The sequence below is a fragment of the Protopterus annectens genome, chromosome 8.part0 (assembly GCF_019279795.1).
Source record: "Protopterus annectens isolate FY-2018-M chromosome 8.part0, PAN1.0, whole genome shotgun sequence".
NCBI lineage: Eukaryota > Metazoa > Chordata > Ceratodontiformes > Protopteridae > Protopterus > Protopterus annectens.
Window position 1 is genome coordinate 549,842,433 of NC_056741.1, and position 27,635 is coordinate 549,870,067.

At 41.6% G+C, this 27,635-nt stretch overlaps 1 protein-coding gene across 1 annotated transcript in view; it reads right to left on the reverse strand.

Moving 5' to 3' along the window:
- LOC122808922 (thrombospondin type-1 domain-containing protein 4-like) overlaps positions 1-27,635 on the reverse strand; it is a 2,399,573-nt gene that overhangs the window by 1,980,946 nt on the left and 390,992 nt on the right. The window contains exon 2 of the mRNA XM_044080057.1: positions 828-1,002. Coding sequence (XP_043935992.1) covers positions 828-856 — 29 coding nt within the window. The 5' untranslated portion in view covers positions 857-1,002. The remainder of the gene's footprint in view (positions 1-827; positions 1,003-27,635) is intronic.

Sequence of the window (27,635 nt, forward strand, 5' to 3'; positions counted from 1 at the left end):
ACAAATCTCAAAAGAATCAGGGACCATCGAGAACACTTCTAAAATACTAATACATTAAATTGAGACACTGACAGAATAACTGAATAAGAAATGAGATACATTTTCTGAAGTAAAATTATTGTATCAATTTAATAAGTATAATTCAAAACCTTTTCTCCAAAAGTCACCAGTTTTTTGAGGGATTAAGAGGGACAGAGCTAAAATCTGTGTCAAAGTCAGGGATAGCTGACAGGTATACATGGAATATACAGAACTTTCTGATTTATTTACCAAACTGCTGTGCTACTACAACTTCAAACAACTGTTTTTTAAGGATGTGCAGCCAAAATGCAGTGCTATGTATCACTATTGTTACATGGAAGCCTTTAACTAACTACTTGGTAAGGTATGCAGACATCACCCTAGACACAGCATTCTTGTTTGCCAACTTATATGTAGCCATTTAATTTCAGTTATGCATTTGAAACTGAACTTTTGGTGATGGTACCCTTATGCTTGTCAAAATGCTGCCTTCTTAAAAATGAATTTGTACATGGCTTAAGTCTTTTACATCTGGCGACATCCATGCCCAGGTGGAACTTTTTTTTTTTTTACTGATGTCTCCAGAAAAAAAAATCTAGAAGTGACATTAAAATTCAAAAGAGATCAAAACAAACAGAAGAAAATGATCCTCTCTCAAAAGCCCTGAAAAGGAAAAACAACAGATGACAAAGAAAGTGAGAGTATGTACGCATGAGTTCATGAGATAGAAAGAAAAGAAAGTGAGGCTTTTAAGAGAAAGTAACAGGAGGAAAGGGAAAGAGTAAAAGTCTAGGGTTCTGCCCTACCTGCACATGCATCCAGCATTATGCCTCATTGTCTTAACTCTGAAAGCTGCTGTCTTTGATCTATATGGTGTATCTCCACTCCACTTGTTTCCACTCTTCTTGTCCTACATGAACAGCTGTCTGGGTGAGCCTTCTCGATATGTCTTCCCAAAACCTTTAAGAAAGCACCGCCTCCCTGGACACACAAGTAAAGTTCAGTTAATGAGAAAATTTCCAGCATCTTAAATGTTTACTCTTACACTTGCTAATTCAAGCCTGGATTCTCCAGCCTTCTCTTTTCAGGGTTTCTCTGCTGTCCATTTACAGCATACAATGCAAATAACATACATGTTCAACATTTTTTTTCTTTAGCCAAAATATGATAAGGTGTGTGTGTGTGTGTGTGTGTGTGTGTGTGTGTGTGTGTGTGTGTGTGTGTGTGTGTACACACGCGTGTCAGGGAATATGATGGCAGAGCTACAGTCCCTTCAAATTTTACATGTCATATGTTACACAGTTTTCCTTACCGCATGTTTTTATCAGAATATACACCTTCAAAACTTTCAAGTATCAACAATACTGCTGTGACACACATCACATTCATCCTAATGAAAATGTATGAAAGCAAAGGCAACAAGCAATAGCTTTTGCCAGTAGATCCTTACTGAAAATTTTGGAAAACACCTTTTAGCCATGACAGCTGTTGCAGAACTGTCATGTCACCAAGTTCCAGAACATAGAAGGCTAGGTAAGGAATACTTTAAATTAACTTTGGTTTTGTGAAGTCACACCAGCAGAGATTAGTTCATCAAACGTAAACAAACAGGACAATATCTATGCTGAATTACAATAAGCCAAAGTCATCAAGCATCCCAGACATGGCTACAGTGAATGCCTGCAAGCAAAGCACCAGTCCACAGGGATAAGAAGTTTCACAGACCTGGCTAGAAAACTTCCAATTCCAACTATAGAGATGCAACTGCGATACAGTCTTCCAACATACTACTATGACTTTATCTTCAGCAAATCATGTTGGTACATACTGCCACAATCATTTTTCTGATCCATTACTCCTGCACCACTAAACCAAATATCTCTCAATGTAACTTGTTTCCCCTCGAAATTCTGGGTTTGCATGGTTCCTTATGCTGCCCTACTTCCACCTCCTGCTCTACAAGGTTTCAGTTAGACTTTCCCCTCTTAAGTTTATACCCCTGATCAGAATGCATCTGCAGAACTACCAGCTCAAAGTTCTCTGAATGCAATTCTGTCTTTGTGTGTATGATCCACTTGATCCACTTACTCCATGTTTCTTCTTTAAAACACACTCTCCATTTACTAATCTTTACATATGCCTCTCTGCCTAATAAATGTAATGTTCGTTTTATACTCAATACAGCAAATTTTCATTCAAGTTATGTCTCAGAAAGGCTGCAGAAATGCACTGTATCATGTTCATTAAACTCTGATAATTTTGTCTTGCACTAACAACAGACTTTAAGGAATAAACTACCCAGACATTCATACAGTACTACAGTGTTTAGCTCGAATGTGAATACTTATGTGGACCATCAAGAAATATTGGGTACCATGTAAGATACATAAGCTTCCTAATGGATTACAGTCCCGAGTTTACAGAGAATCTCTTCAATAATGCACTGCTTTCACACTATGTAATATACTCACACACACACACACCCACACACACACACATTCTTGGACTACCTTTTATGACACTTCATGTCCATTAGTACACTTTTTCACCAACGGTTATTATTAGTTTGACAGAAATCTTGCAGACCTCTCTCCTATGAAATACACAGAAACATGTGGTATTGCTTTGTTTGTTTGCTATTAGTGTGAAATCATTTAAATAATTGGTAATTACGTATTATCGCAACCAGTTTTTTAACCTCCTGTAAATCATAACGTTTGCGCTCCTGTGAGACATTCCTTCTTATGTACATTTACTGAAGTGAACAATAAACTTTTTACTTAGCTTTACCTTATTCACCAAAAAGGAGGCTGACCCTGTAGTTCGGGGGATGAAAACGATTACTTAAAGTGAAACGCAAGTTGCTTGCGTGCAAGTCAGTGTTGACATATTTCAATCATTTGTACAGTCAGTTTTTCTGGTTCTAGGACGTTATAACGCTTTAGTTAACATCAGTTTTAGGCACATTTTATCCCCACACAGACGGATTTCCCTGCTGTCATACTAACACAGATCAGAAGCACTGCACACTGATGAGAAATGCAGCAAACTGATACTTCGGTTCAATGTCCATTATTCCATTCTACCAGGTGTCAGGAAAGTACTGCATTACAGTACTTAAGCAGTACAAGTGTTTCTGAGCAACTGTTTCTCAACGGTTGACATACAAATCTGAATTAAAAAGTACAAGAAAAGTAAAACACACACAACTTCGCTTTTACATGGGTTATCTGGCCAATTATAGGGCGCAACATGCTTCGATGGTGTATGTTTTACAACACGCGATTGATGCAAAATGTCCATTTGCAGTTGGTTGACAAACTCCTGCTTGCCTTGCTTATTCCTGTTTGTGTTTCACAACCACTGATAAAAAAGAGGAGTTTGCACACCCCTGTTTTTCTTAGACATAAAGTCTTTTCACGGAAACATTAGGATTTACAGGAAGTTAAAATCTGGTTGCAATAATACATTAAGTACCAAATAATTATATACAAGTGATTTATAATGGTATGCAAATACCTTCTGACATGGATAAAAATAAAGCCTGCAACATGCATGCATAAACAATATATTGCAAAAGTGAGGTTCAATACCCAGCTGTAGCAGAGCAGCATTAGAGCTTGCTCAATTGACTGTGGTAAAAAACAGTACAAGGCTATTCCAAATGAAGCATGTCTTATCAAGATCAGCAACTATAAGCAAGCAGGAAGTCAGGGCAGGAGGGAAGTGGAGTGTATAGATTAGTCTCGTAGCCTACACTTGTGTAGCAGGTGTGTATATAATTCAAATCAACTACTTACAAAGAACAAAATATAAAACCAAAGTGGCAAGCTAAGGCACAATCAAGTCCTGAAGTGACAAAAACCACGAAGTTCTCAAATAAGTTCGAAGTCAGACTTTAATAAATGTACGGTCTGATGAAGCAAGGAGTTTCATTGTGAACGTGCTAACCGTACGTTTATTAAAGTATGACTTCGATCTTATTTGAGAACTGTGATTTCTGTCACTTCAGGACTTGACTGTGACTTAGCTTTCCTCTTTGGTTTTATATTTTGTTCTTTGGAAGTTTTCTGAGGAACGCTCATCCTGGAAGCGGTTTATTTTGGATTGTGTTTGTTGTTGGTCTTTATCAACTTAGCATGCACAGTATGCCTATTACTTAAATGCAAGAGGCCACAGCTGTACCTGACATTTCCATTATAAAGCTACTCCCAAAGGAACACACGTACACACAAGGCAGTATAGCCTATGTTACGATACTATGCTTCCTCTTTTTTTTTAAACATACACCTAAGAGGATGACAATGCCATGAACTATCCATACTTCGTTAAAAGATACACAGATACTTATAAATTCAAAAGTACTTCGCTTCTAAGGCAGTGTTACAGGCTGTAGTTTAAGTGCCTTTCTCTTTTTCAGTCTTCCTCAATGATGTCTTAAATTATACATTAAAATATTGGGATTTCTTCAGTCACATGCAATGAGATTGTAGCAGTTCCTGATTATTTATGGCAGCCAGTTAACTAGAGGACAGAAATGTATTCACTTTCATCAAGTCTTCTGCGAACAATACTGATAGTCTACACTTGTTGGAGTTGCAAAATGATCGCCCTTCACTCTTGGGGTATGACAGTTATGGTTAACTGCCACTGTTTTACAATGTCACTGTTCAGCCATCACTCTTGGAGTACATTAGCAATGGTCACTTGTTACTGTTGTAATGTGGCACTGTTCGGCCATCTCTCCTGAATTATAGTTGTAATGGTCATTTGTTACTGTTGTAGTGTGGCACTGTTCAGCCATCATACTTGGGGCACCATAGAATGGTCATTTGTCACTGTATTGCATTGCTCAGCTTTCACTATTGGGGTATGGTAGTAATGGTCATTTGATACTGTTGCAGTGTGGCACTATTCACCCATCACTCTTGGGGTACGGCAATTACGTTATTTTATCACGGTTGTATTACTGCACTGTTCAGCCATCACTCTTGGGGTATGACAGTAATGGTCATTTGTCACTGTTACAGCATTGCACTGTTCACCCATCACTCTTAGAATAATGGCAGTAATGGACATTTATCGCTGCTGTACTATGACACTGTTCAGCCATCACTCTTGGGATACAGTAGAAATGGTCATTTGTTACTGATGTAGTATGGCACTCTTTAGCCATCACTCTTGGGGTAATGGTAGTAATGTAATTTGTCACTGTTGTATTATGACACAGTTCAGCCATCACTCCTGGGTATGGTAATAATAGACATTTGTCACTGTTGTACTGTGGCACTGTTCAGCCATCACTCTTGGGGTATGGCAGTAATGGTCGTCACTGTTCACTGTTCAGCCATCACTCTTGGGATAATGCCTGTAATGCTCCTTTGTCACTGTTGTACTGCCACAGTGTTCAGCCATCACTCTTGGGGTATGGTAGCAATGGCCATCTGTTACTGTTGTAGTGTGGCATTGGTCAGCCATCACTCTTGGGATATTGTAGCAATGGTCATTTGTCACTGTTGTACTATGACAATGTTCAACCATCTGTCTTGGGGTAATGGCAGTAATGGTCATTTGTCATTGTTGCAGTATGGCGCTGTTCAGCCATCACTCTTGAGGTATGGCAGTAATGGTAATTTGTCACTATTGTATTACGACACTGTAGAGCCATCACTATTGGGGTATGACAGTAATGGTTGCCACTGCTGTAGTACGGGACTGCTCAGAAATCAGACTTGGGGTATCGTAATAATAGTCATTTGTTGCTGTTGCAGTGTGGCACTGGTCAGCCATCACTCGGAGTAATGGCAGTAATGGTCATTTGTCACTGTTGTACAATGACACTGTTCAGCCATCACTCTTTTGTTATGGTAGTAATGGCCATTTGTAGCTGTTGTAGTATGGCACTCTTCAGACATCACTTTTGGGGTATAGTAGTAATGGTCATTTGTCATGGTTGCAGTGTGGCACTGGTCAGCCATCACTCTTGCGGTATGGTAGTAATGGTAATTTGTTACTCTTGTACTATGACAATGTTCAGCCATCACTCTTTTATTATGGTAGTAATGGCCATTTGTAGCTGATGTAGTGTGGCACTCTTCAGGCATCACTTTTGGGGTATAGCAGTAATGGTCATTTGTCACTGTTGTAGTATGGCACTGCTCAACTGTCACTCATGAGGTATCGTAGTAACAGACATTTATTACTGTTGTGGTGTGGCACTGTTCGGCCATCACTCTTGGGGTAATGGCATTAACAGTCATTTGTCACCGTTGTACTACCACACTGTTTAGCCATCACTCTTGGGGTAATGGCAGTAATAGTCATTTGTCACTGTTATACTACCACACTGTTTAGCTATCACTCTTTGGGTAATGGCAGTAAGTCATTTGTCACTGTTGTAGTATGGCACTGTTCGGCCATCACTCTTGGGGTATGTTAATATTGGTTATTTGTCACTGTTATAGTGTGGCACTGTTCAGCCCTCACTCTTGGGGTACGGTAGTAAGGTTATCTGTCAATGTTGTACTATGACACTTTTCAGACATCACTCTTGGGGTATGGTAGTAATGGTCGTCACTACTGTACTGCCACACTGTTTAGTCATCACTCTTGGGGTATGATAGTAATGGCCATTTGTCACTGTTGTAGTATGGCACTGTTCAGTCATCACTCTTGGGGTATGAACCTAATCTACCACCATTCTTTGGGTACAGTACTGATCATCCATCCTTCAATGGGATACTTTACTGGTTCATCTTCCCTTCCCTTCCTGGAATATAGCACTAGTTCATCCATCCTTCTTGGGATACAGCATAGCTCATTCATCAGTCTATCAACATTCAAAATGTCTTTCAGTGGGCTGTAGTCAGACCTTTGGCATATTGTTTTCTAGCCATCATCTCATTTCCTGCATTATCAATATGTACTAAAGACTGCCTCACCCTTATGATCAAACCACACCACACATGGGTAAATCTAGGATTACCAACAACCAGTCATAGGTTATTGTTTAAACATAATATAATATAATATAATATAATATAATATAATATAATATAATATAATATAATACAATATAATATGTGAGTAACCATACTATTCAATGTTATAATTTCATTGATTGCCAATATGGTCCAATCACAACTCCCAGTCCGACAGATCTACTAAAATTGCCATACACAAAGGCTGTCAAACCTTGTAAGCCTCAGCAGAAGCTTCCTATGAAATAACTGACTGAAATGCTTCTCCCAATAACTGAGACACAATCCCTTTAAGAAATACTCATCAGTCATAACTGACCAAGAAATGAAATCTGATCTACACACCTTCCAACATACAGTGACAAAAAAAATCTCAACACCCTCCACTTCTGGTGGGGACAAGCCTCCTATACCCCTGAACTTATTGCACAAGTGTGAGGAAAACAGAAAATACCAAAAACAACAAATAGTGATTTCAAAGACACACCACTCCCACAGTCGAACGCCTAGCCTTGTGGAAAATGGAAACCAACCAATTTTCCTAGGCATTAAGCACCTGATCAACTTGTTGTCAGGAAAGTGAAGGATAACCATTCAGGTGTATGAGATCTGGTAGCCTCTGTCAGATCCAGCACAGAGCTGCCTAGTCAGGGGCCTAAGGCCCAGAGCTAGCTGGGGGTGGGGGTGGGGTGGGGGTGGGGGGTCAAATGTTTGATAATTCTCCCAAACACTTCTCTCAAATCCAATTACCTGGGTCCACTTGGCTGTTCTGTTTTGACTTGTGTCAGCTTTCAATATCCTCTCTTTCAACGGTTTGAATGTAGTACCAATGAAAGGGAGACTTCTGGGAGCATATCACAGTCAAAAATGGGCCAGTAGCAGACAAGCTTGCAGTAGCAAGGTGGACTGGGAAAAGCCGGTACTGCACTGAAGACATTGACATATTTAGTGTGGATATGGTAGGCATTTATGCTCTGTGTGCATGTGTGTGTGTGTTTGTGTGCATGTCTATATTTGTGCTTGCATGTGTGTGTTGTGCATGGATGTGTCTGGGTGGTTGTGTCTGCACTCATGATTGCATGTGTGAATTTGTGTGTGCGTGTCTGTGACCTGGAATGGACTGGTTTTACCTCCAGGGCTGGTTCTTTGTCTTACACCCATAGCTTACTGAGACAGTCTCTTGTTCCACTGCAGCCCTGAGTAAGACAAAGAAGATAAAATAAAGTAAATGATTAAAATTTAAAAGAAAGGCACAGTACCAGAAAGAATGATTATTGTAACAAAAATTAATTTTTAAACAATGGAACTTCACTGGTGAGATATTGTTACTTTGGTATCTAATAAGTCAGGCTCAGGCATGGTTGACATTTAGCAACATGAAGTTTGAGACTTTTGTTCCACTGTTTAATAAAAAAAAATCCTATGTTGACTGCTTGTCAGGGTAGGATTTGGCTTGCCATGATGCTGAACAGGACTAAATGAGTATCAAAGTATGAATGAATGAATGAATGAATGAATGAATGAATGATGTTACCAAACTACGTGATACTGTACAGCTTATTAATATTCTTTTGGTTCAACCAGATAATTCCACAACTATGTTTGATTTAACTGAGGATGCTTTTGAATTCTCCTCCTTGATACAGCTACATATGTTTAAACCCCAAGCTGATATGGATGGTTTAGAAATTACTTTTGTGTGACTTGGTGCTATAGATTTAATGGATCAAATTGCACATATTCTCAATATTTCTGTCTTAGTTAATTAGATCTCAGCTATCATTCTGTGAACTATCTAACATACCTCTTAACTTGCAGGGCCAAAGTCTCAAAATCAGAGAAAAGTTTTGAATATTACTCTAATTCACTTAAAAGGTAAAAAGCAGCTGGTGGAAAAAAAAAAACTTTACTAAAAATGTAAAACAATAAACTTTACTAAAAATGTAAAACAATAAGCACTTTCACCTCCTACATGAAATTTCATCAGACTGGTTAAACTACTCAAGTAAATCATACCCACCCTAATACTATCATATGATCAAATCATAGGACCACAATCAAATGAATGCCTGAACTTACTTTTCTTTAATACTATCTTAAAACGGATGTGGTTATTTTAACGAGGTAAAAAAGAAGAATTAAGAAGCCCTTGCCAATGATATTCTTTTGAATTAATCTCATCAAACACATCTGTGACTCTAGGATCTAGTTTAACAATCTTGTTGTGTCTTTCGGCTTTTCCTGGTTAGGGGTCGCCACAGCAGAACTCTGGTCTGCTAATGATTGGCAATAGATTGTTACGTGCCGAGTTGCCAGCCCTGACACACAACCTTCAACGAAGGTACGCCCATTCACGCATGTCTCCACGCAGAAGATGCTCTAGCTGAGAATCGAACAGGACAACATCTTACTGTGAGGCGACAACGCTACCGCAGCACCACCACCTCAGTGATCTAGTTTAACAATCTAAAACATAAAAAAATACATTTTCTGAAGCCTGAACATGCAGTAGAATGCTTGTAAAACTTTTTTTCTCACTATTTACCTGAATGGCATAATTATGTTTGTAAATGCATTTTGTTGTTGCTCTGTGTTACATTATACAATTCCAAATATATTAAATGATATTCTGTAGATTCTGCACCACTCATTGGTTTCACCAACTTTGAGTAACTATCTATAAGCATCATCATATGCATATTAGTAGTTCTACATGGTAACCAGTTTAAATGTAGGGACCACAGAGACTGGATGGCCGAAAGAACAGAGTTAAATATACTACATATGAGATGTCATTTCTTGGAATATTCCCTTTTCTCCGAGGTACAGCAATCTCAGAGTTGGTATATATATATATATATATATATAGGAGCGCTACAGAATCCTGAAAGCCCAAAATCCTGACACCAAAATACTGAAAACACACAGGATACCAACACTCACTATATTCAAGCATAAGTACATACAGAAACAAATAAAACACAAACTATATTACTGTTCTCCAAATATAACCAGGGGGGCAAGCCTCCCCTGCACCCCCCACACCCCCTGCTACTTAAATATATCAACTCCAAGATTGCACTTAGTGTAGTGAAGTGCAATCTCGGAGTTGATATATTTAAGTAGCAGGGTGTGTTGTGTGTGAGGGGGTGCAGCCCCCCAAATGGGGGTGCAGGGGGGCTTGCCCCCTGCATATAGTTGAAGGTTAATATGTTTCTGTATGTACTTATGCTGGAATATAGTGAGTGTTAGTATCCTATGTGTTTTCAGGATTTTGCGTTTTCAGTATTTTGAACTTTCAGGATTTTGGTCTTTCAGGATTCTGTAGCGCTCCTATATATATATATATATATATATATATATATATATATATATATATATATGCATACATACATATTTTATAAATATATATATATATATATATATATATATATATATATATATATATATATATGCACACACACACACACACACACACACACACACACACACACACACATACATGTATAAGTTCGGGGGAGGGGTGCGCAGGGGGAGCTTGCACTCCCTGCAAAAAGAAGATTTAAGGAGATGAGCAATCTTAGAGGTTTGCTCTTCTCCTGTGTTTTAAGTCTTTTTTTTCAGCATGTCGGCACTTGGCATTTCAAGTGCCCACATTTCAATAGGGAGACGTTCTAAATTTATCTTTCTGGACCCTTTGTCCTTTAAATGGTTTTGCAACGTCTCTACTACATTTTTAGACATTTTTATTGCTGCTAATAAACCAAGTAACAAGCCTACATTTTGGCACCCATATAACTAATCAGTAGTGAAAGTTTCTTTTAATTATCAGTGTCATTAGCAAAACAGTAGTTTCACTTTTTTCAACGCAAGTTGACCACTTTTAACCAGCAGTATCAAAAGCACTTACAATTCCAATATGACTAGGCATTTGTTTTCATTTTCAAGCACTTAATGCCATATGCATTGTTTAGGTCCCTGGAGAATCAATCTATCTGTACAAATTGTTTCCTTCACTGGCCATTATCTTAGCTATGTAAAACATCTTTTGCACTTCTTTAGAAAATTAGTTTTATGCTCAAAGTCACTCTATAGAAATTGTTCTTTTTTATAACAAAAATCACTTTGTGTTGCCTTTAAATACATCATTGTTCATAATCAATGCAATTCACTGTACAACCTTGCTAGAATATCCTCTGCGATGTCCTTAAGAACACATCTGACTTGGGTCGTGGCAGAAAGGTCCATGGACCAGCCCATCGACTTAAAACAAAAAATAAAACTTTGTATAATGCATTTCTTCTTATAAAAATAATTTCTTCATATACAGAATTGTTAACCCTTTAGCTCTTCACTTGCAAATTACTCATTCATCCTTTTTTTTTAGACCTGCCTTGTTACCAGAACAGTTTGTGGTGTTTTCCCTACATGTGATCTATAGAACAAGAATTAACAATACGATAACCGGTCACACTTACATGTAATCATAACACTGTTAGGTACTGCAATATTACCATTTTTCAAGCTCACTATGCACTGATTATGGGAAGCTTCACTTTTCACCACTGATATGCGACCGTGGAAACAGCATATAGGTTTGCTGGGGGGGAGGGGTGCAGAGGGCTTACTTACTTGCTAAAACACTATGGTCTGTGCATGGAAGGGGACAGATGAAATACATACTTGATAAGTTGTGACTGAGCAGTTTTTTTTTTTGTTTTTTGTTTTTTACTGTGTCGCAGTCTTCTGCCACGTGACACTTTCCTTTCCATACAGTTTTGTAAGCATGATGCCATGAAAATGCTTTTTCACACATGGGTATGGTCTCTTCACAAATCTGTTGTGCTTTACCAACTTAACCAGTTTCTTTATACCTAATACATGAATGCATGGTGCTGAAAGTGTTGTAGATGATTCCATTTATTTGCTTTGTTAACATTATACAAATGTACCTATGAGGATGTGCACATCGACTATATCAAGGGATCAGTTTTCCAGCTCTGGGGATCACAGCTATGAATATTAATTACACAATCTGATAAATGTACAGAAGTAAGAATCAGAAAACCATGGATTTATTTCAACTATTGAGCTCTCGCCCCACCCCAATAGCATCACCCCAGGTAAATCATTTTACTTCCTTCTGCTGGGCTGTACAAGATTTTTTTTTTAATCTGTTCTGTGTCTGAATCTGAATAACTTGGAAACAGAAGTAGAGAAAATTCATCCTCTTTCACACTATGGTAGGCTTTGGGTTACAGACTGAAGTGAAGAAATGAAATCAAAAAGAATTTTCTATCATTCCTTCCTGTAGCTCTGAGAAAGAAAACAGGAATCCCATTTGTTAACCCTTCATATCCATCCCCAAAGAGAACTAAATTGAGATGTCACATACCTGACTGGACTGCACATTTTCAGTCTCCTCTAAAATCAAGAAGTTTCAGCAAAAACTGCTCCAGAATTAGGGTTGTAATAGTTGAAGTCCAAGTTTTTCTCGGCAGCACAAAGTTAAGTAGACTGACACCAGACGATGCAATTCTGCCCTGCGGCAGTGCAACTTAATACTGAATCTAAATTACATTTGTTTGAGATCACTAATATCATGAACTACAATAAAAGATCAGTAAGTGGCACTACTATGAAACAATGGGCAAATCCAGACCAGAGCTCAAGATTTAGGTCTAGCACACTTTACTTCCTATGTAAAATGAAAAATAAGTTAGCCAGTTACCGTCATAGTTAGCATTCTACTCAGCCAAAACAATGAATGAAGTCACAGAGGGTTAACTGACATAAAGTAACATGCTACAAGCTGGACTTATTTCTTACTTTGGTTCAAGGCTGATTCCTGACCCGGCTATCTTTTAAGACAATGAAAAATGAGTGGCTTGCCCACGTATGACTTTCTTAAGCAAATGAAATTATGGAATTAAAGCAAATACCCTGTACTACCACTTGTGTCTGTAAATGCATGTGTAAGTGAGGTTCTTCTACAGATCCTTAACTTTTTTCCCATTATCCTAGGGTTCCTTTTCCCTTTGCTCTGAACTTACTTTTGTTATACCCAGCAAAATCAGAAATCCTCTTTTTACATATTAGTAGTCATCACATAATTTCAAGAGGACGACTTCTGGAACTCTGTACAAATTTGGACTAATTTAGAAACTACAAGACCCAGCTGTCAGATGGGACTCAGACACATTTAACCCTGGAGATTTGACATACATAGTCAGAACTGCAGAAATAATGCCTGTCCATCTAACTCACAGGTTAGTCATTCCAACAAAACTCTGTTAAGTCTTCAGCTTTGAATGTGGGATAGTAATAGCTAAATCAGTCCTTTTATCACTTCCCCCAGTGATGTACAGCTGTCAAAGGAGTTCAAGTCATCCCTCATCTCATATGCTAATCTAATGAAGTAAATCCATTTCCAATTCTTCTAGGAACACACACACAGAAATGCACTTACTGCATTACACTAGCATTGTATGGGTGCATGCATTTGAAGCAATCCACTTTCCTTCACACTCTTCCTTTCCTTCAGGTTTTCTATGTTAGGATCCTGTGTTTTAGTTACCCTTCCCCTCAGACATTCTGCACTACACACGTGAAAGTCTTCAGTAACCTCTCCTGTGAAGGTGTGTTCCACCACTTCACAGTCTGCAGAGTTATGTGGATTCATGGTTACAGTAGACTCCCTCTTATCCGGTCTCGCTGGGACTAGACCTTAGGCCGGATAAACAAATGGCTGGTTAATCAGAAAAAGAATACAAAATAATATTTATAGGTTATAAATCAGCTAGAATAACAGGATTTGTGTTAATATGCATTTTTCTAATGAATATGAAGTCTAAATAAAAGTCAAATGTCTGTCATTATTTAGCCCAGAGAAGGCAAAGTGTTGTTCTTCTCTGCTGTATTTTGCTAGGACTACAGCAAAAATCTGATGGCCGGTTAAAGAGAGGACTGATAAGAGGGAGTCTACTGTACTGCACTGTGATACAGGACAGCACTTTTTGAACACTAACGCTGACCTTTGGGCAAACAGAAGTTGACTGCATTGTTAGAATTGCACCGTTGGCTTGAAGCAATGTGTTTCAGTGCAATAATTTATACAGATCCTGAAAGAAGAGAGACTGTACAAACAGCAGGCCTGCTCATATACAAACTACAGAATAATAAAAAGAGGACGTCTGGAAGCTGACACACCATTCAGGAAACCAGACCAAAAATAAAACAATAAAAATAAAGCCCCATTTCATGGAAACACTGTTTAAATTTGGGTGCTGCTCTGATGGAAACAATGTGCTGTATTGTACTAATGCATGGGTGGGGCTCCCCTCAATGCCTTGGGCCGTGACATCATGCAGAACTCTTAAAGTAGGTCTTATCCTTTCAAAGGTCACCATAGAGGCCCCAAACACTTGAATAAACAGTGTACTTTTATAGGCTAAGATAAATACTTGTTTAAGGGCAGCTGCTGATTGGCTGGACTGCAATGTCATATACAAGCTGTTTACTTGCTATTAACATTACTCGACCAATTCACCCTTTCACACCCTTATTTTAAAATTATATGCTCATAATGAACCCAAGTTCATTATTAAAATATAAGATAGAACATCTGCATTCTTCCTTAATATAAGGAATTCTACAAATTAATGCAGTATTACTGTGAAAAGCGATACCCGCTTCTGAACTCAGTAGTTAAAGCAGTACAGATCTCAACAACCAGTATTATAGGGACAAATGCAAAATAATGTCAGACAACGAATTGTTTCTCTGGAGCTTTAGCCACTAGTGCATACACTACTGGAGTACAATATTTTGTGTACATTAACGTGGCACATGCTACTCAGATGAGACAAATACATTTCACCCCATGTCATACATTAACTTAGATGTCCTCACTTTTGCAGTTTTGCTACAAGAACTTCTGTGGTAAGTGAGCAAACTACACTAGTAAAACGATAGGTCTCATGCAATACCACAAAATCTCAGTATACTATTCTGTGAATGCCAACAACAGTACGAAGAGTAATCCAAACCCACTACAGTTTAATATTTGTTGTTAAATTTGGCACGGTGGTGCAGTGGTTAGCATTGTCACCTCACAGCAAGAGGTTCTCCCATTTGATTCTCGGCTGGAGTGCCTTCTGTGTGGAGTCTGCATGTCCTCCCCACAGTCGAGTGACGCTTAAAGACATGCAGGTAGGTGCGTGCGTGAATGGATGTGCCTTCTTTGAAGGTTGGGTGTCGGGCTGGCAACTTGGCACCGTAAAAATCCACTGCCAGTCATTAGTGGACTGGAGTTCAGCTGTGGCGACCCCTAACCGGGAAAAGCCGAAAGCCTTTTTTTTTGTTAAAATGTTGGCACTTGAGAGGCAGAGTGCAGACACACTGACAAAAAAAAAAGACTGAAACTGCAGGAAAAGAGCAAATCTTGGCCATCACTCTTCTAATTTAAACTCCTTTTGCTGAGGGGCAAGCCCCACTGTACGCCTCGATGTAAGGAGTAAGCCATCTACACACCCTGAAATTATTTATACCAGCTCAGAGATTGCCATACCTTGGAGAAAAAGGGAATACTCTGAGAAATGGCCATCTCAGACTTAGTATCTGAGAGTCCATTTTTTTCAGCCATTCAGTCTCCATGTTTTGGGACTCGATCTAGCAGGATTGTTGGAGTTACTGTTAAATTCACTTTGTTTGCCTTTTTCAGTGCAATAAACTACTTGTTCCTCCAAAATATTTTAATAAAAAAAGCTTACAAAGTAGGCCAGCTGTCAGACAGGGAACTCCACTACACTCCTGCCCCTCTCTTGTTTTCAAAATTACTGACAGGGTTATACTTCTCAATCTATCTGCCAAAGTGCAAGCCAGTTTGTGACCAAATGGGCAAAATATTGACATATGATAATTCCTGAGGTTCGAAACGTAAAGCATAAGACAAATAAATGCACCATTGTTGTGTTGTGTTTAAGAAAGTATAGTTGTGTACACTTACCATAAATGTAGATGTTCAAGTGTATTCACTGTTGCAGTCATCACATTTGGGTTGATTCCCAAAGCTGAGGAAAAAGGTGGAGGCAGTCAAGGAGACTAGGGGCTGGCTAGGATGCCCTGCCAGACTGCAGTGGCAAAGCCTGCCCTGGATTTGGAGACGATAGACAGGTGGTAATGCTGGGTGAAAGTGTGAACAGATGTCCAGGTGGCAGCCTCCAGGATGTCCCTGGTGGGGACTCCTCTGAGGAAAGCTGCAGAGGTGGAGGCTGCTCTGATGGAGTGAGTCCTGACCCCCTTAAGGTGAGGTTTTCTGTGTTGCTTGTAACAGAAATGGATGCAGTGTGCTATCCATTTGGGAATTGATTGTTCGGAGATGGCTTTGCCCTCTGCTCCTGCAGCAAAGCTAACCAGTAACTGATCATACTTTGTGAATGATTTAGTCCTGTCTAGATAGGATCTGAGCTGTCTCTGCACATCTAGAGAGTGCAGGATCCTTTCCCCCTTGTTTTGTGGGTTAGGGAAAAGGTGGGCAAATGAATGGATTGGTTGAGAGCCACACTGGACACCACTTTGGGCATGAAGGATGGGTTAGTCCTGAGGGAAACCCTGTCAGCATGGAAGATGCTGAAGGGCTCCACAGCCATGAGTGCTTGTAGCTCGGAGACTCTTCTGGCTGAAGTGATGACCAGAAGAAAAGCGGTCTTCCAGGAGAGAAATTTTAACTCTGCTGAAAATGCTGGCTCGAAGGGGAGCAGGGTGAGCTTTTCCAACACAAAGCTAAGGTCCCAAGCTGGGGTAGGTGCTCTTCTGGGTGGCCTTAAGTTGCTAGCCCCTCTAAGGAATTGTTTGGTCAGAGGGTGTGAGAAAAGGGGCTGCTCAGTGTGGAAATGAGCAGAGATAGCAGAGGCATGAATTTCAATAGAGGAAAAAGGGAGACCACTGTGCAGTAGGTCAGCTAGGTAATCCATAGGTTCATACTAGGCTATCTGCCCTAGGGCATTTATAAGCCTAGCCAGAGTGTGTTTGGCTTTTGCCACCCATTTTAAATTAATTTTGCTATGCACTTTTTCGAGGTTAGTATACTGTGCCTCTGTCTAACAGTGACACAGAAGTGATACCCAGGGTAAACCTATGATCTCCCATCCACTCATCAAGATTCCTCTTGAAGAGAGTCAATGAGGGACTCTGCCTAACCTGGACTGGGATTTTATTCCAGAGTGAAGGAAGCCTCTGAGTTATGAATCGGTCCCTCCAGCATGTCCTATTTATTTCAGTGCTGAGGTTCAAGTCTCTCGAGCGTGTAGCTCAATGGGATTTGGATTTTCTGAGGTGTAGCATGTCCATTAATTCCGGGTTGGACATGGCTTTATATGTCAGGCACAGATCGCCTCTGAGCAGGCGGTATGCCACTGAGTAGAGCTGGAGTTTCTTTAACCGGGCAGCATATGGCATCTGTTTGAGCCCTTTGATCCTCTTGGTGAGGTACATTTGGGGTCTTTCCAGTTGCTGCAGGTGTCTGGTAAGGTACATCCCAAAAGGGGCATTGTACTCAATTATGGGCCTGATGAGAGATGAGTAAAGAGGCACGATGACCTCCCCTGATCTAGATGTGAATCCCTTCATGATTAGGTGGGCTATATAAAATGTTTTTCTAACCACTTTGGCCACATGGTTGTCAAATGAGAGATTGCTATCAACTTGGGTCCCCAGGTCCCTAATTACTTCTTCTGTACTTAATGGATTACCACCTATGTGGTAATTTGTGGGCAGTTTGTTTTGCCAGAGGGATGACTATACACTTTTTGGCGTTTAGCTTGAGGCCATGGCTCTGGCACCAGTTGTCTGTTTCTAGGAGGCCCTTTTGGAGGATGCTTGTGTCGGCTGGAGAGTCGATTATGGCGCCCAGTTTGCAGTCATCTGCGAACTTGGTCAGCCACAGTCCTTCCGTGTTGGCCTGTACCTCCGAGAAATATATACCGAACAAGAGAGGTCCCAGGACTGAGCCTTGTGGGACGCCACTTGTAACTGGTTTGGAGTCTGACATGGCTCCAGCAATTCTAACCATGTGGGTTCTGTCCTTGAGCCAGTTTGCAACCCATCTAATGACATAGGGGTTTATATTTAAGCTGGTGAGCTTATCTATAATGCCCGAGAGGGGGATTGTATCGAAGGCTTTTGCGAGGTCCAGGTAGGCTGTGTGGACCACCTTCCCCTCGTCAATGGCCTTGGTGACTGTTTCAAAGAAATCAACCAGGTTTAAGAGGCAGGATCTGCCCTTAACAAAGCCAAACTGGGTAGGATCTAGTGTCTGTAGGTCCCCAATATCTTTATTTATGAGGTCCATAATGATCCTTTCCATAGCTTTGCAGACCAAGCTAGTCAGGCTTATGGGGCGATAGTTTCCAGGATCCGCTGAGGCACCACCTTTGTGGAGGGGGACCACTGTTGCTGTACGCCACGCTTTGGGTACATATCCTGTAGTAAGGCTGAGATTGAACAGTAGTTTTATGTTTGGGTTTAGGATGACAGGTAGGGAGGGCTGTGCCGTATCGGCTCCCTTAGCCTGAATCCAGGTGCAGAACCTTTTCCATTTGTCAGCATAAGACTTTCTAGTGCTAGGGCGTCTGGCCTCACGCATAACATCTAGAACCTGTCTACTGAGGTTGGCAGACTGATCAGTGGTCAGGGAATAAGCCAGGCTGCCAAATTGAGGGTCTGCAATTGGGGATGCATGAATTCTCCTTCCCTCTGGGTCAGGAGGGTTGGGGTCTGAGTGAGATGCCACGGTGGCAGTGGGAACAGGCTGTGCAGCAGTTGGTACCAGTGCTGGCGAGGCCAGTCTGGAGCAATAAGAATTGTCCTTGTTTTTTCCTCCCTTATTTTGAGCAGTACCTTGGTGATGAGAGGTAGTGGAGGAAATGCATGGACCGATAGATTGACCCAGGAGAAGGATAGGGCATCCACTTTCCAAGCCATGCAGTGACGCTCCCTGGTGCAGAACTTGCTGAGCTGATGGTTGGTGTGGGAGGCAAAGAGGTTGATCTTCAGGGTGCCCCATTTCTGAGTTATTAGGGTGAAGGTTTTTTTGTCTAGCTGCCACTCGTGTGGGTCCACAAGATTTCTGCTTAAGTGGTCTGCCAGAGAGTTTAGAGAACCTGGCAGGAATTATGCTAACAGGTGGAGTTGCATGGCAGAGGCTGTGTGCCAAAGGGTCATGGTCAGCCTGCACAGAGGGTAGGAGTGAGTCCCTCCCTGCTTGTTGATATACTACATCACAGTGGTGTTTGTCTGTTTTGATCAAGAGAGCCCCTGGGGACAGAAGTGGCCTGAAAGCTGTCAATGAGTGCTGGACAGCTAACATTTCTTTTTGGTTGATGTGCAGATGTATATGCTGTGGGTTCCATTGGCCATGTATGCACCTGCCATCCAGATGTGCACCCCAGGCATAGTCTGATGTGTCTGTGGTGAGGGTCTGGGCAGCAGGGGGGGGGTGTCGAGAAAGGTAGTCCCTTGTTGTGGGAGCATGCTACTGCTCACCAGAGAAAATCTTTCCTTAGGCAAGGTATCATTGGTATAAGAGTTTCCAGGTCTTGAGAGTGTTGACACCAAAGGCATTTTAGGTACCACTGAAGTTTCCTCATATGCAGTCTGGCATACGAAATGAGTAGAATGCAAGATGCCATGAACCCCAGAGCTTGCAGGTTTTTCCTTGCAGATAACTGGGGTCTGATGGCTAGTTGAGAGAAGTAGGCACTCAGGTAAGTTTGCTTTTCTGGTGCAAGGAATGCCATCTGGGATGCTGTGTCCAGATTTGCTTCCAAGAATATAATCCTTTATGTGGGTACTAGAGTTTGGATTACTTTTTGTTGATAGTGTATCCTAAGGAGGTCAGTAGGGACTTTACAAAGGCCAGGTGCTTCAGCAGCTTTTCCTGACTGTCTGCCTGAATTAGGCAGTCATATATGTATGGGTAAATTTGGATATTCCTTTGTCTGCAAAAAGCAATGGCGGGAGCCAGACATTTTGTGAAAACTCTGGGAGCAGTAGATAAACCAAAGGGAAGTGCAGAAAACTGAAAGTGCAGAGATCCTGCCCTGAAACATAGATATTTCCTGCATGATTCCCTGATAGGAATGTGGAGGTAGGCCTCTTTTAGGTCTAGGGTGGATAGCCAAGCATCCTTGGAGAGCATGGGTAGCAGTTGCTGGAGGGTGAGCATTTTAAATTTTGGTATCACCAGGAAGGTGGTTGGAATGGATAGATCGAGGAAAGGGTGCCAGGTGCCCTCTTTTCTGGGTACCAGAAAAAGTCTTGAGTAGAAACCTTGGCCTTTCTGTTCTGCAGGAACGTGCTCTATTGCTCTCATAGAGAGCAGGGAAAGGACTTGCTTTTGTGCCTCTGCCCACTGGTTTGGGGGTAGATCTGGGAACCCTTTTGGGGTTGGAAGAGTGTGGAAAGAAAATCTGTATCCCGGGGACACTATGCTGAGAACCCAGCAGTTGTTGGTAATGGTGGCCCAGGTACTTGCGTGAAAGGAGAATTTTCCTCCTAGGGGTAAGTGAAGGTGGGCAGAGGGAGGGGGTGGGGAGGAGAGTCATTGTGAGTTCTTACCATGAGAGGGTGGCTTAGAACTCCCAGGTTTTGAAGTGGAGGAATTCCACTGTTTTGATCTCTGCATTCCCTGCGGCTGCTGTCTGGGGGGGGGGTCTGCTTCCCTGGAGCTGGGCTGAACTGACCTGGTGGGAGCAGAAAGGGACCAGTGCTTGGAAGGGCAATGCTTGCTGAACCTGGGTGGCTAGACCTGTAGGAAATCCTTAACTGTCTGCATAGATTTAGCTTATTCTTCCATCGTTTTTAAGACCTCCTTTGCCTTAGTGCCAAATAAGTTGTCTTTGTGCAAGGATGCATCCAATAATTTAGGTTTAACATGGTCTGACAAGGGCTGTTCCTTAAGCCATGCATGCCTTCCAAGGACATAACCGGTGACTGCTGCCCTGCAAGAAGCTTCTAGGGCATCAAAACTACAGTGCAAGGTGTGCTTAGTCACTTGACTTGCGGAATGCATTAACTCTTGCAACTCTTGAGATTCTGCACAAGCAGGAAATGAAGACACTTTTTGTTTGAGGAGTTCCATGGTATGTTGCGGAAATTTTAGCATATGGAACTGGCAATTTAGTGCTCTGATAGCAAGAGTAGCAGAGGTGTAAACTTTTTTACCCCATCTGTCTAGTGCTCAGGAATCCCTGTCTGAGGGGGTGTGATTCTTAGCAGAGGTTGCTTTAACTCCTTTAGGTCCTTGAGAAATTACCTCAGGGTCAGCAGTAGGATTTTTGAAAAGAAATCTGTGTAAGTCAGGGACTCTAATACCTGTCAGGTTTTCTGGGTGCAGGAGGGAGGGTGTCAGGAGTCAAACTGGATTCCAGGAAAACATCGTCCACAACATCCAGGACTGGGGAAATGGCCAGGGGTCTGTGCTGTGGAAGATCTAATAATTCCCCGAGCCTCTTTTTAGACTGAGGGTGGTCCTGACATTCCCCATTGGAAATGCTCCCTTAAGGTATGACAGGTTTTCCCACAGGAAAATTCCTCGGGTGGAGAGGCTGAAGGAATGGAATCCTCTGCATCAGAATCCTCATAAGCAGAGAGGGGTTGCACGTCTTCATATTCAGATGCATCAGAGTCATCAGACTACTGTTCAGACAAAACTACTGGGGACAGATCTCTTTTTCTTTTGGAAGGGGTAGCTTGGCTTCCCCCGATCAACATGATAAGGTCTTCCACCATTTTAAGCATTTAAGACGAGGCAAGGAAGCAGGTGTCTGAGATAGGGTTGTTGGTTTCTTGGGTGTGGTTCGTACCCTGGGCCTTAGAAACCCAGTAGTTTTCAAAAAAAACAGTAGATGCGAAAGAAGTCGTCAGTTTGTGTTGAGAATGGGAAGTGCAAAGTACTTCCTCGGAAGCCGGTGCCTGCTCATTGGCTCTGGACCCTTCCAAGGGAGAGACAACTGTAGGATCCTTAGCCGAAGAAGAGTTTTGCGGCATACCGGACTCAGAAAGGGTCTTGGTAGCGGCCTGCAAATCCACAGAAGCGGGCATTGGGGGCTGCGAAAGCACCTCACTGAGGACCAGAGAACTGACAACTAGCTTAACGGAAGCATTGTCTGTAGGTTTGGACAGGTACGGTCTGTCGCTGCCTTTATCCTCACGTTTTTTTGGAAGATCTGCTGTCAGATGGCTTACCGAAGCCATATCAGAATTCGAGGACTATAAGCGAAAATATCTAGCTACAACAAGGGCCCGACGATGTATAGTTCTGGTGTTGAACAAAGCACAAAAGCGACACCGAGGGACGTTGTGGTCTGGGCCTAAGCAAGTGACACAGTAAGAATGAAAGTCTCGGTGTGGTACTTGCTTTCCACAGGCGAGGCAATTGTTAACTTTTTCTGACATCAGTTAGTGCAAGAAAAAAGGATCCCCAATGGAGTACTTAGCTTTAGAAGACTTCAGCTTCAATTTGGAAGACGAAACTCAGGTAGGGGCTGACCGGCACTCATGTGAACTGCTTCTGCTTCGGGTTCTGCGGCAAGAAAGGCTGATGTAATGGCGTGGGCTGCCTTACTTTACACTACTAACGACCTGATGTCAGTCCGAAAGCGTCAGCAACCGATGCAGAAATACTAAGCCTCTGGTATTCGGGCTGGCCGGGGGCTACCCTGGCAGGGATAACCCAAATGTGATGACTGCAACAGTGAAACACGAAGAACATCTGCAAAACATTGTAAGTTATAAGTATTAGCCTTAAAATATGGGTAATTCATAGGTTCATAGATTAGTAATAGGCTAATTGCAGTTATGGACCATTTTAAGCCTAGCCAATTACTCCATGTGAGAATCAAACCCTGCACCTTGTGTCTATAAGGCAACCACCTTAACCATTATGCCAGCCTCTCAACTTCCTATTTTTTTTTTAATTTCTCCAAATATTTTGGGTTTCTAATATCATGATAGGAATGGACCCATTCATAAGTCAAAGTATGATTAAAGTACATGAAATTAGTATTGTTTCAATCTTTGATTTCAGCCAGAGGTGCTCTTCTCAGTACCTGCAATGTGCCCATTAATGACTCCTGCTGCAATTCGTACAGAGTTACATGTACTGGTAATATATCTAAATACGATTGTAGATTTGTTTTTATAAGACCAGTCGCTCCTACTATTGGAACCGCTTGGGTATCTTTCTTCCACATTGCTCTCGTTTCTGCCTGCAAATCCTGATATTTTATGACTTTGTGTCTCTCTGTATGCAAGACATTGTAGTCACTGGGTGTAGCGATTTCAATGATGAATGCTACTTTTGTCTTCTTTTCATGGACCACCATATCTGTTTTTATCGCATCTATGTTTTGAACTGTTGGTAATAGGTGATCCCATGTGATATAGACCATCATTTTTTATGATGCTGTGTGGCTCATGTTTCCAGTGTTTTCCACCTACTTCAATATTATAATGTTTGCACAATCCCCAGTGCAACAGTCTTGCCACATTATTATGCCTTTCACTGTACAGTCCTTCTGCCATAAGTATATCACAACCAGCAACAAGGTGCGCGACTGTTTCCAATTCTGTTTTACAAAACCTACATTTGTCTGTTTCTCCCAAATGTTCAATGGACTTTATAACCCAGCATATACATAGCCCACTATCTTGGGTCGCCAATATTATCCTTTCATCTTTTGGTTTGAATTCGCCTCTCCTTACCTCTCCTTAACCATTCCTGTATTCAATTCTGTTCAACATGAGGTTCTTCCCGGAGTTTTCTACACTTGGAACTATATGCATTTTTACATTTCTTGTCTTGTCATTAGATCCTTCACCTTATATTCTTGCTTTTGTTTTCTGGCATATTCAGTTGTTGAATGATTTTCATCTACTTCTGGTTTGATTTCCATTCCCACTTGAAGCCGATATGCTTCTGCTAGACTAAGAAGGGAAGTCATCTTAGATTTACTCTCCTCATGTTTCAGAACTTTCACTATATTTAGGGTTTGTGAGGTCAGCAGATATGTATGCAGTCCCACTATTGCAGCTCTATACATGTAATCAGTTTCAAGGAGGTCCATACCTCCTTCGGAAATGGGAATATATAATCCTGGTATGCAGTGATTTTTATAAATCATTTGATGAGCATAAAGCATCCTTCTTGTTTTCCTGTTTAATCTATTCCAACACCTTTTGGGGCCAATCAGTCACTCCAAACTGTAAGTTAGGTCTTACTAACTTACTGTCTTCCTACAGTACGGATAATTCTTTGAGAGCTAAAACTAGCAACATACCACAAAACACATTACAACTGAGAGGTGTGGACGCAGATATATTAATCACAGCTGTATTTAAGAACCTAAACAAAGTGGTAGATATTGCCAGTAGGAATTTAATCCTCCATGAAATCCACAAGCTCTAGTCATAGCATTCTGTCATCAGAAGGTTAGCCAACTACATCAGAAATGGAACTTTCAGGGTACTTGCCGATGCTTTAGTTTCTCTTGCAAAGTAAATCTTGGGTGTCTACAATTTCCTGTCTTTGGTGACTATTTTTCACCAGTTTATTTCCCTGGACAACCCCAAACTCCTGGCCATCCTTTTCAACAATGACCTGCTTTTATACAGGTCAAATAACAAATAACCATCATTCAACCCAATCTGGCCATCTCTCTCAAACTTAAGGCCATTCCCTTCAGTATACATACTGGACTCTGCCAATTGACGCAAAGTACAGTTGTATACACTTACCATAAATATAGATGTTCGAGTATATTCACTTTTGCAATCATTACATTTGGGTAATCCTGCTGGCAGGTTGCCCTCAGTTGGCCTGAATTCCAAAGTCCTGGGTCCTGCGTCGGCTGCTGTCGCCCCTTCCCTGACGTCAGGTCATCAGGGGTATAAAAGAAGCAGCCAACGCCATTTTCTTTAGTTTTTCTTGCCCCAGATGTCAGGTGCCCCCTAAAAGGGTAGGCAAAATTTATATGTATACATATAATTACATGCACCAATATAAACTTTACTTTCATCTATAAGCAAATACACTACATAGGTTGTATAAATCAGAGAAGGAAAGATAGGTTCCAACAGAAGAAAAGGGGGATGGCGGGTGGGTAACCTGGACTGCAACCGTGAATACACCCAAACATCTACATTTATGGTAAGTGTACACAACTGTAGTATGTTCTTCGTGTTACACTGTTACAATCATTACATTTGGGTAGAGTCCCAAAGCTATGGTTGGGAAGCTGGAGCTAAACAGCATTAGGAGCGGCTATGAGGCCCTGCAGAACAGCAGTGGCAAAGCCTGCCCTGGATTTAGAGTAGAGTGGCAGATGGCAGTGCTTTGTAAAGGTGTGCACTGAACTCAAAGTAGCAGCCTCTAAAATGTCCTTGGTAGGTACTCCCCTGAGAAAGGCTGCTGAAGTGGCTGCAGCTCTGGTTGAATGTGGCCTAATGCCCTTAGGCACTGGCTTGCCATGGCGTACATAGCAGAAACGAATGCAGTGGCCTATCCACTTTGAAATAGTCTTCTTTGAGATAGCCTTTCCTTGTGATCCTGCAGCATATGTCACTAGTAATTGCTCTGTCTTTCTGAAATCTTTGGTTCTGTCCAAGTAGAATCTAAGCTGTCTGTGTACATCCAAAGAATGCAGAATTCTCTCCCCCTTGTTATGAGGATTTGGATAAAAAGTTGGCAGGTGAATAGTTTGGTTAAGTGCCACACTGGACACCACCTTAGGCATAAATGTTGGGTTTGTCCTCAGAGACTCTGTCTGGATAAAAAATGATAAAAGGTTCTACAACCATGAGTGCCTGTAGCTCTGAAACTCGTCTTGCAGAAGTTATTGCTAGGAGTAGAGCTGTTTTCCAAGATGAAAACTTTATATCAGCAGTAGCAGCTGGCTCAAAAGGAGGCAGGGTGAGTTTTTCCAAGACATAGTTGAGGTCTCATGCAGGCATTGGTGATCTCCTTGGAGGCCTTAAATTTTTGGCCCCTCTGAGGTACTGCTTTAATAAGGGATGAGAAAAGATTGGTGGCTCTGCATTGTAATGAGCCGAAATGGCAGAGGCATGAATTTTAATAGATGAAAAATATAGGCCTTTGTGCAGCATCTCAGTTAAGTATTGCAAAATCTGGGGAATATTTGGCACAGCTGTATCAGTTCCTTGCGCATGGTTCCAAGCACAGAATCTCTTCCATTTTCCAGCATAAGATTTTCTAGTACTAGGCCTCCTGGCTTCCAAAATGACATCTATCACAGCTTTACTGAGAGGTGTGTTTTGTATGACTACATTATCCACCATGCTGCCAGGTTTAAAGTCCTGAGTTGGCTGTGCAGGGTTTGATTGTTCTGCTGGGACAGTAGATGAGGTATTTGAGGTAAGGTCCAAGCTGGGCATTGAGACAGGCTCCTTAGTATTGGATACCAGTACTGGTGGGGCCAGTCTGGAGCAATCAGTATCATCTTTGGCTTCTCCTGTCTGACCTTTAGGAGTACCTTGGGGAGGAGAGGCAGAGGGGGAAAGGCATATACTGATAGGTTTTTCCAGCTGAAAGACAGGGCGTCCACTTTCCATGCTTGTCTGTGATAAATCCTTGTGCAGAATCCTTTTAATTGGTAGTTGTGAGGGGAGGCAAATAGATATATGTCCGGGCATCCCCATTTCCTTGTTATCATGCTGAAGACTTGTGGATCCAGCTGCCACTCGTGGAGATCCATGAGGTTTCTGCTTAGTTCGTCTGCCAGAGTATTTTTCCTTCCTGGCAGGAATTGTGCCTGCAGATGTACTTGGTAAGTCAATGCTGTGTCCCACAAAGTCATGGCTAGTCTGCAAAGGGGTAAGAATGTGTGCCTCCCTGCTTGTTTATATACCACATGACCGTGGTGTTGTCTGTCTTTATCAGTAGTTGTCCTGGATGAAGTAGGTCCTTGAAGGCTGTCAGGGCATTCTGAACAGCTAGCATTTCTTTTTAATTGATATGTAGATGCATTTGGTTTGAGGTCCATGTGCCCTGAATGCATCTTCCTGCCATGTGGGCCCCCCAGGCATAATCTGAAGCATCCGTTGTTAGTGTCTGCCTGGCTGGGGGTAATGTGAATGGCTGTCCCTTGTTTTGGTGACAAGCATTTGCCCACCATCGAAACTCCTGTTGCAGGCAGAGAATGAGAGTAATCATAGTTTCCAGGCTATGGCAATGTTGAGTCCAAACACTTTTTAGGTGCCATTGAAGTTTCCTCACATGCTGTCTTGCATATGGAATTAGTAGGATGCAGGATGCCATGAAGCCCAAAGCCTGCAGAATTTTTCTTGCAGATAACTGGGCCTTTATTGCCAACATTTTGAAATAGGTAGTCAGTTGCCTTTGTTTGTCTGGCGTGAGATAAGCCATCTGGGCAGTTGTATTTAAGCTTGCACCTAGGAATGTTATCTCTTGAGAGGGTACTAGTTTTAATTTCTTTTCATTGACTGTGTACCCTAGGCATGTTAGAAGACTTTTCACAAACGCCAGATGCTGTAGAAGAATGTCCTTGTTCTCTGCTTGAATTAGACAGTCGTCCAAGTAAGGACATATTTGTATTC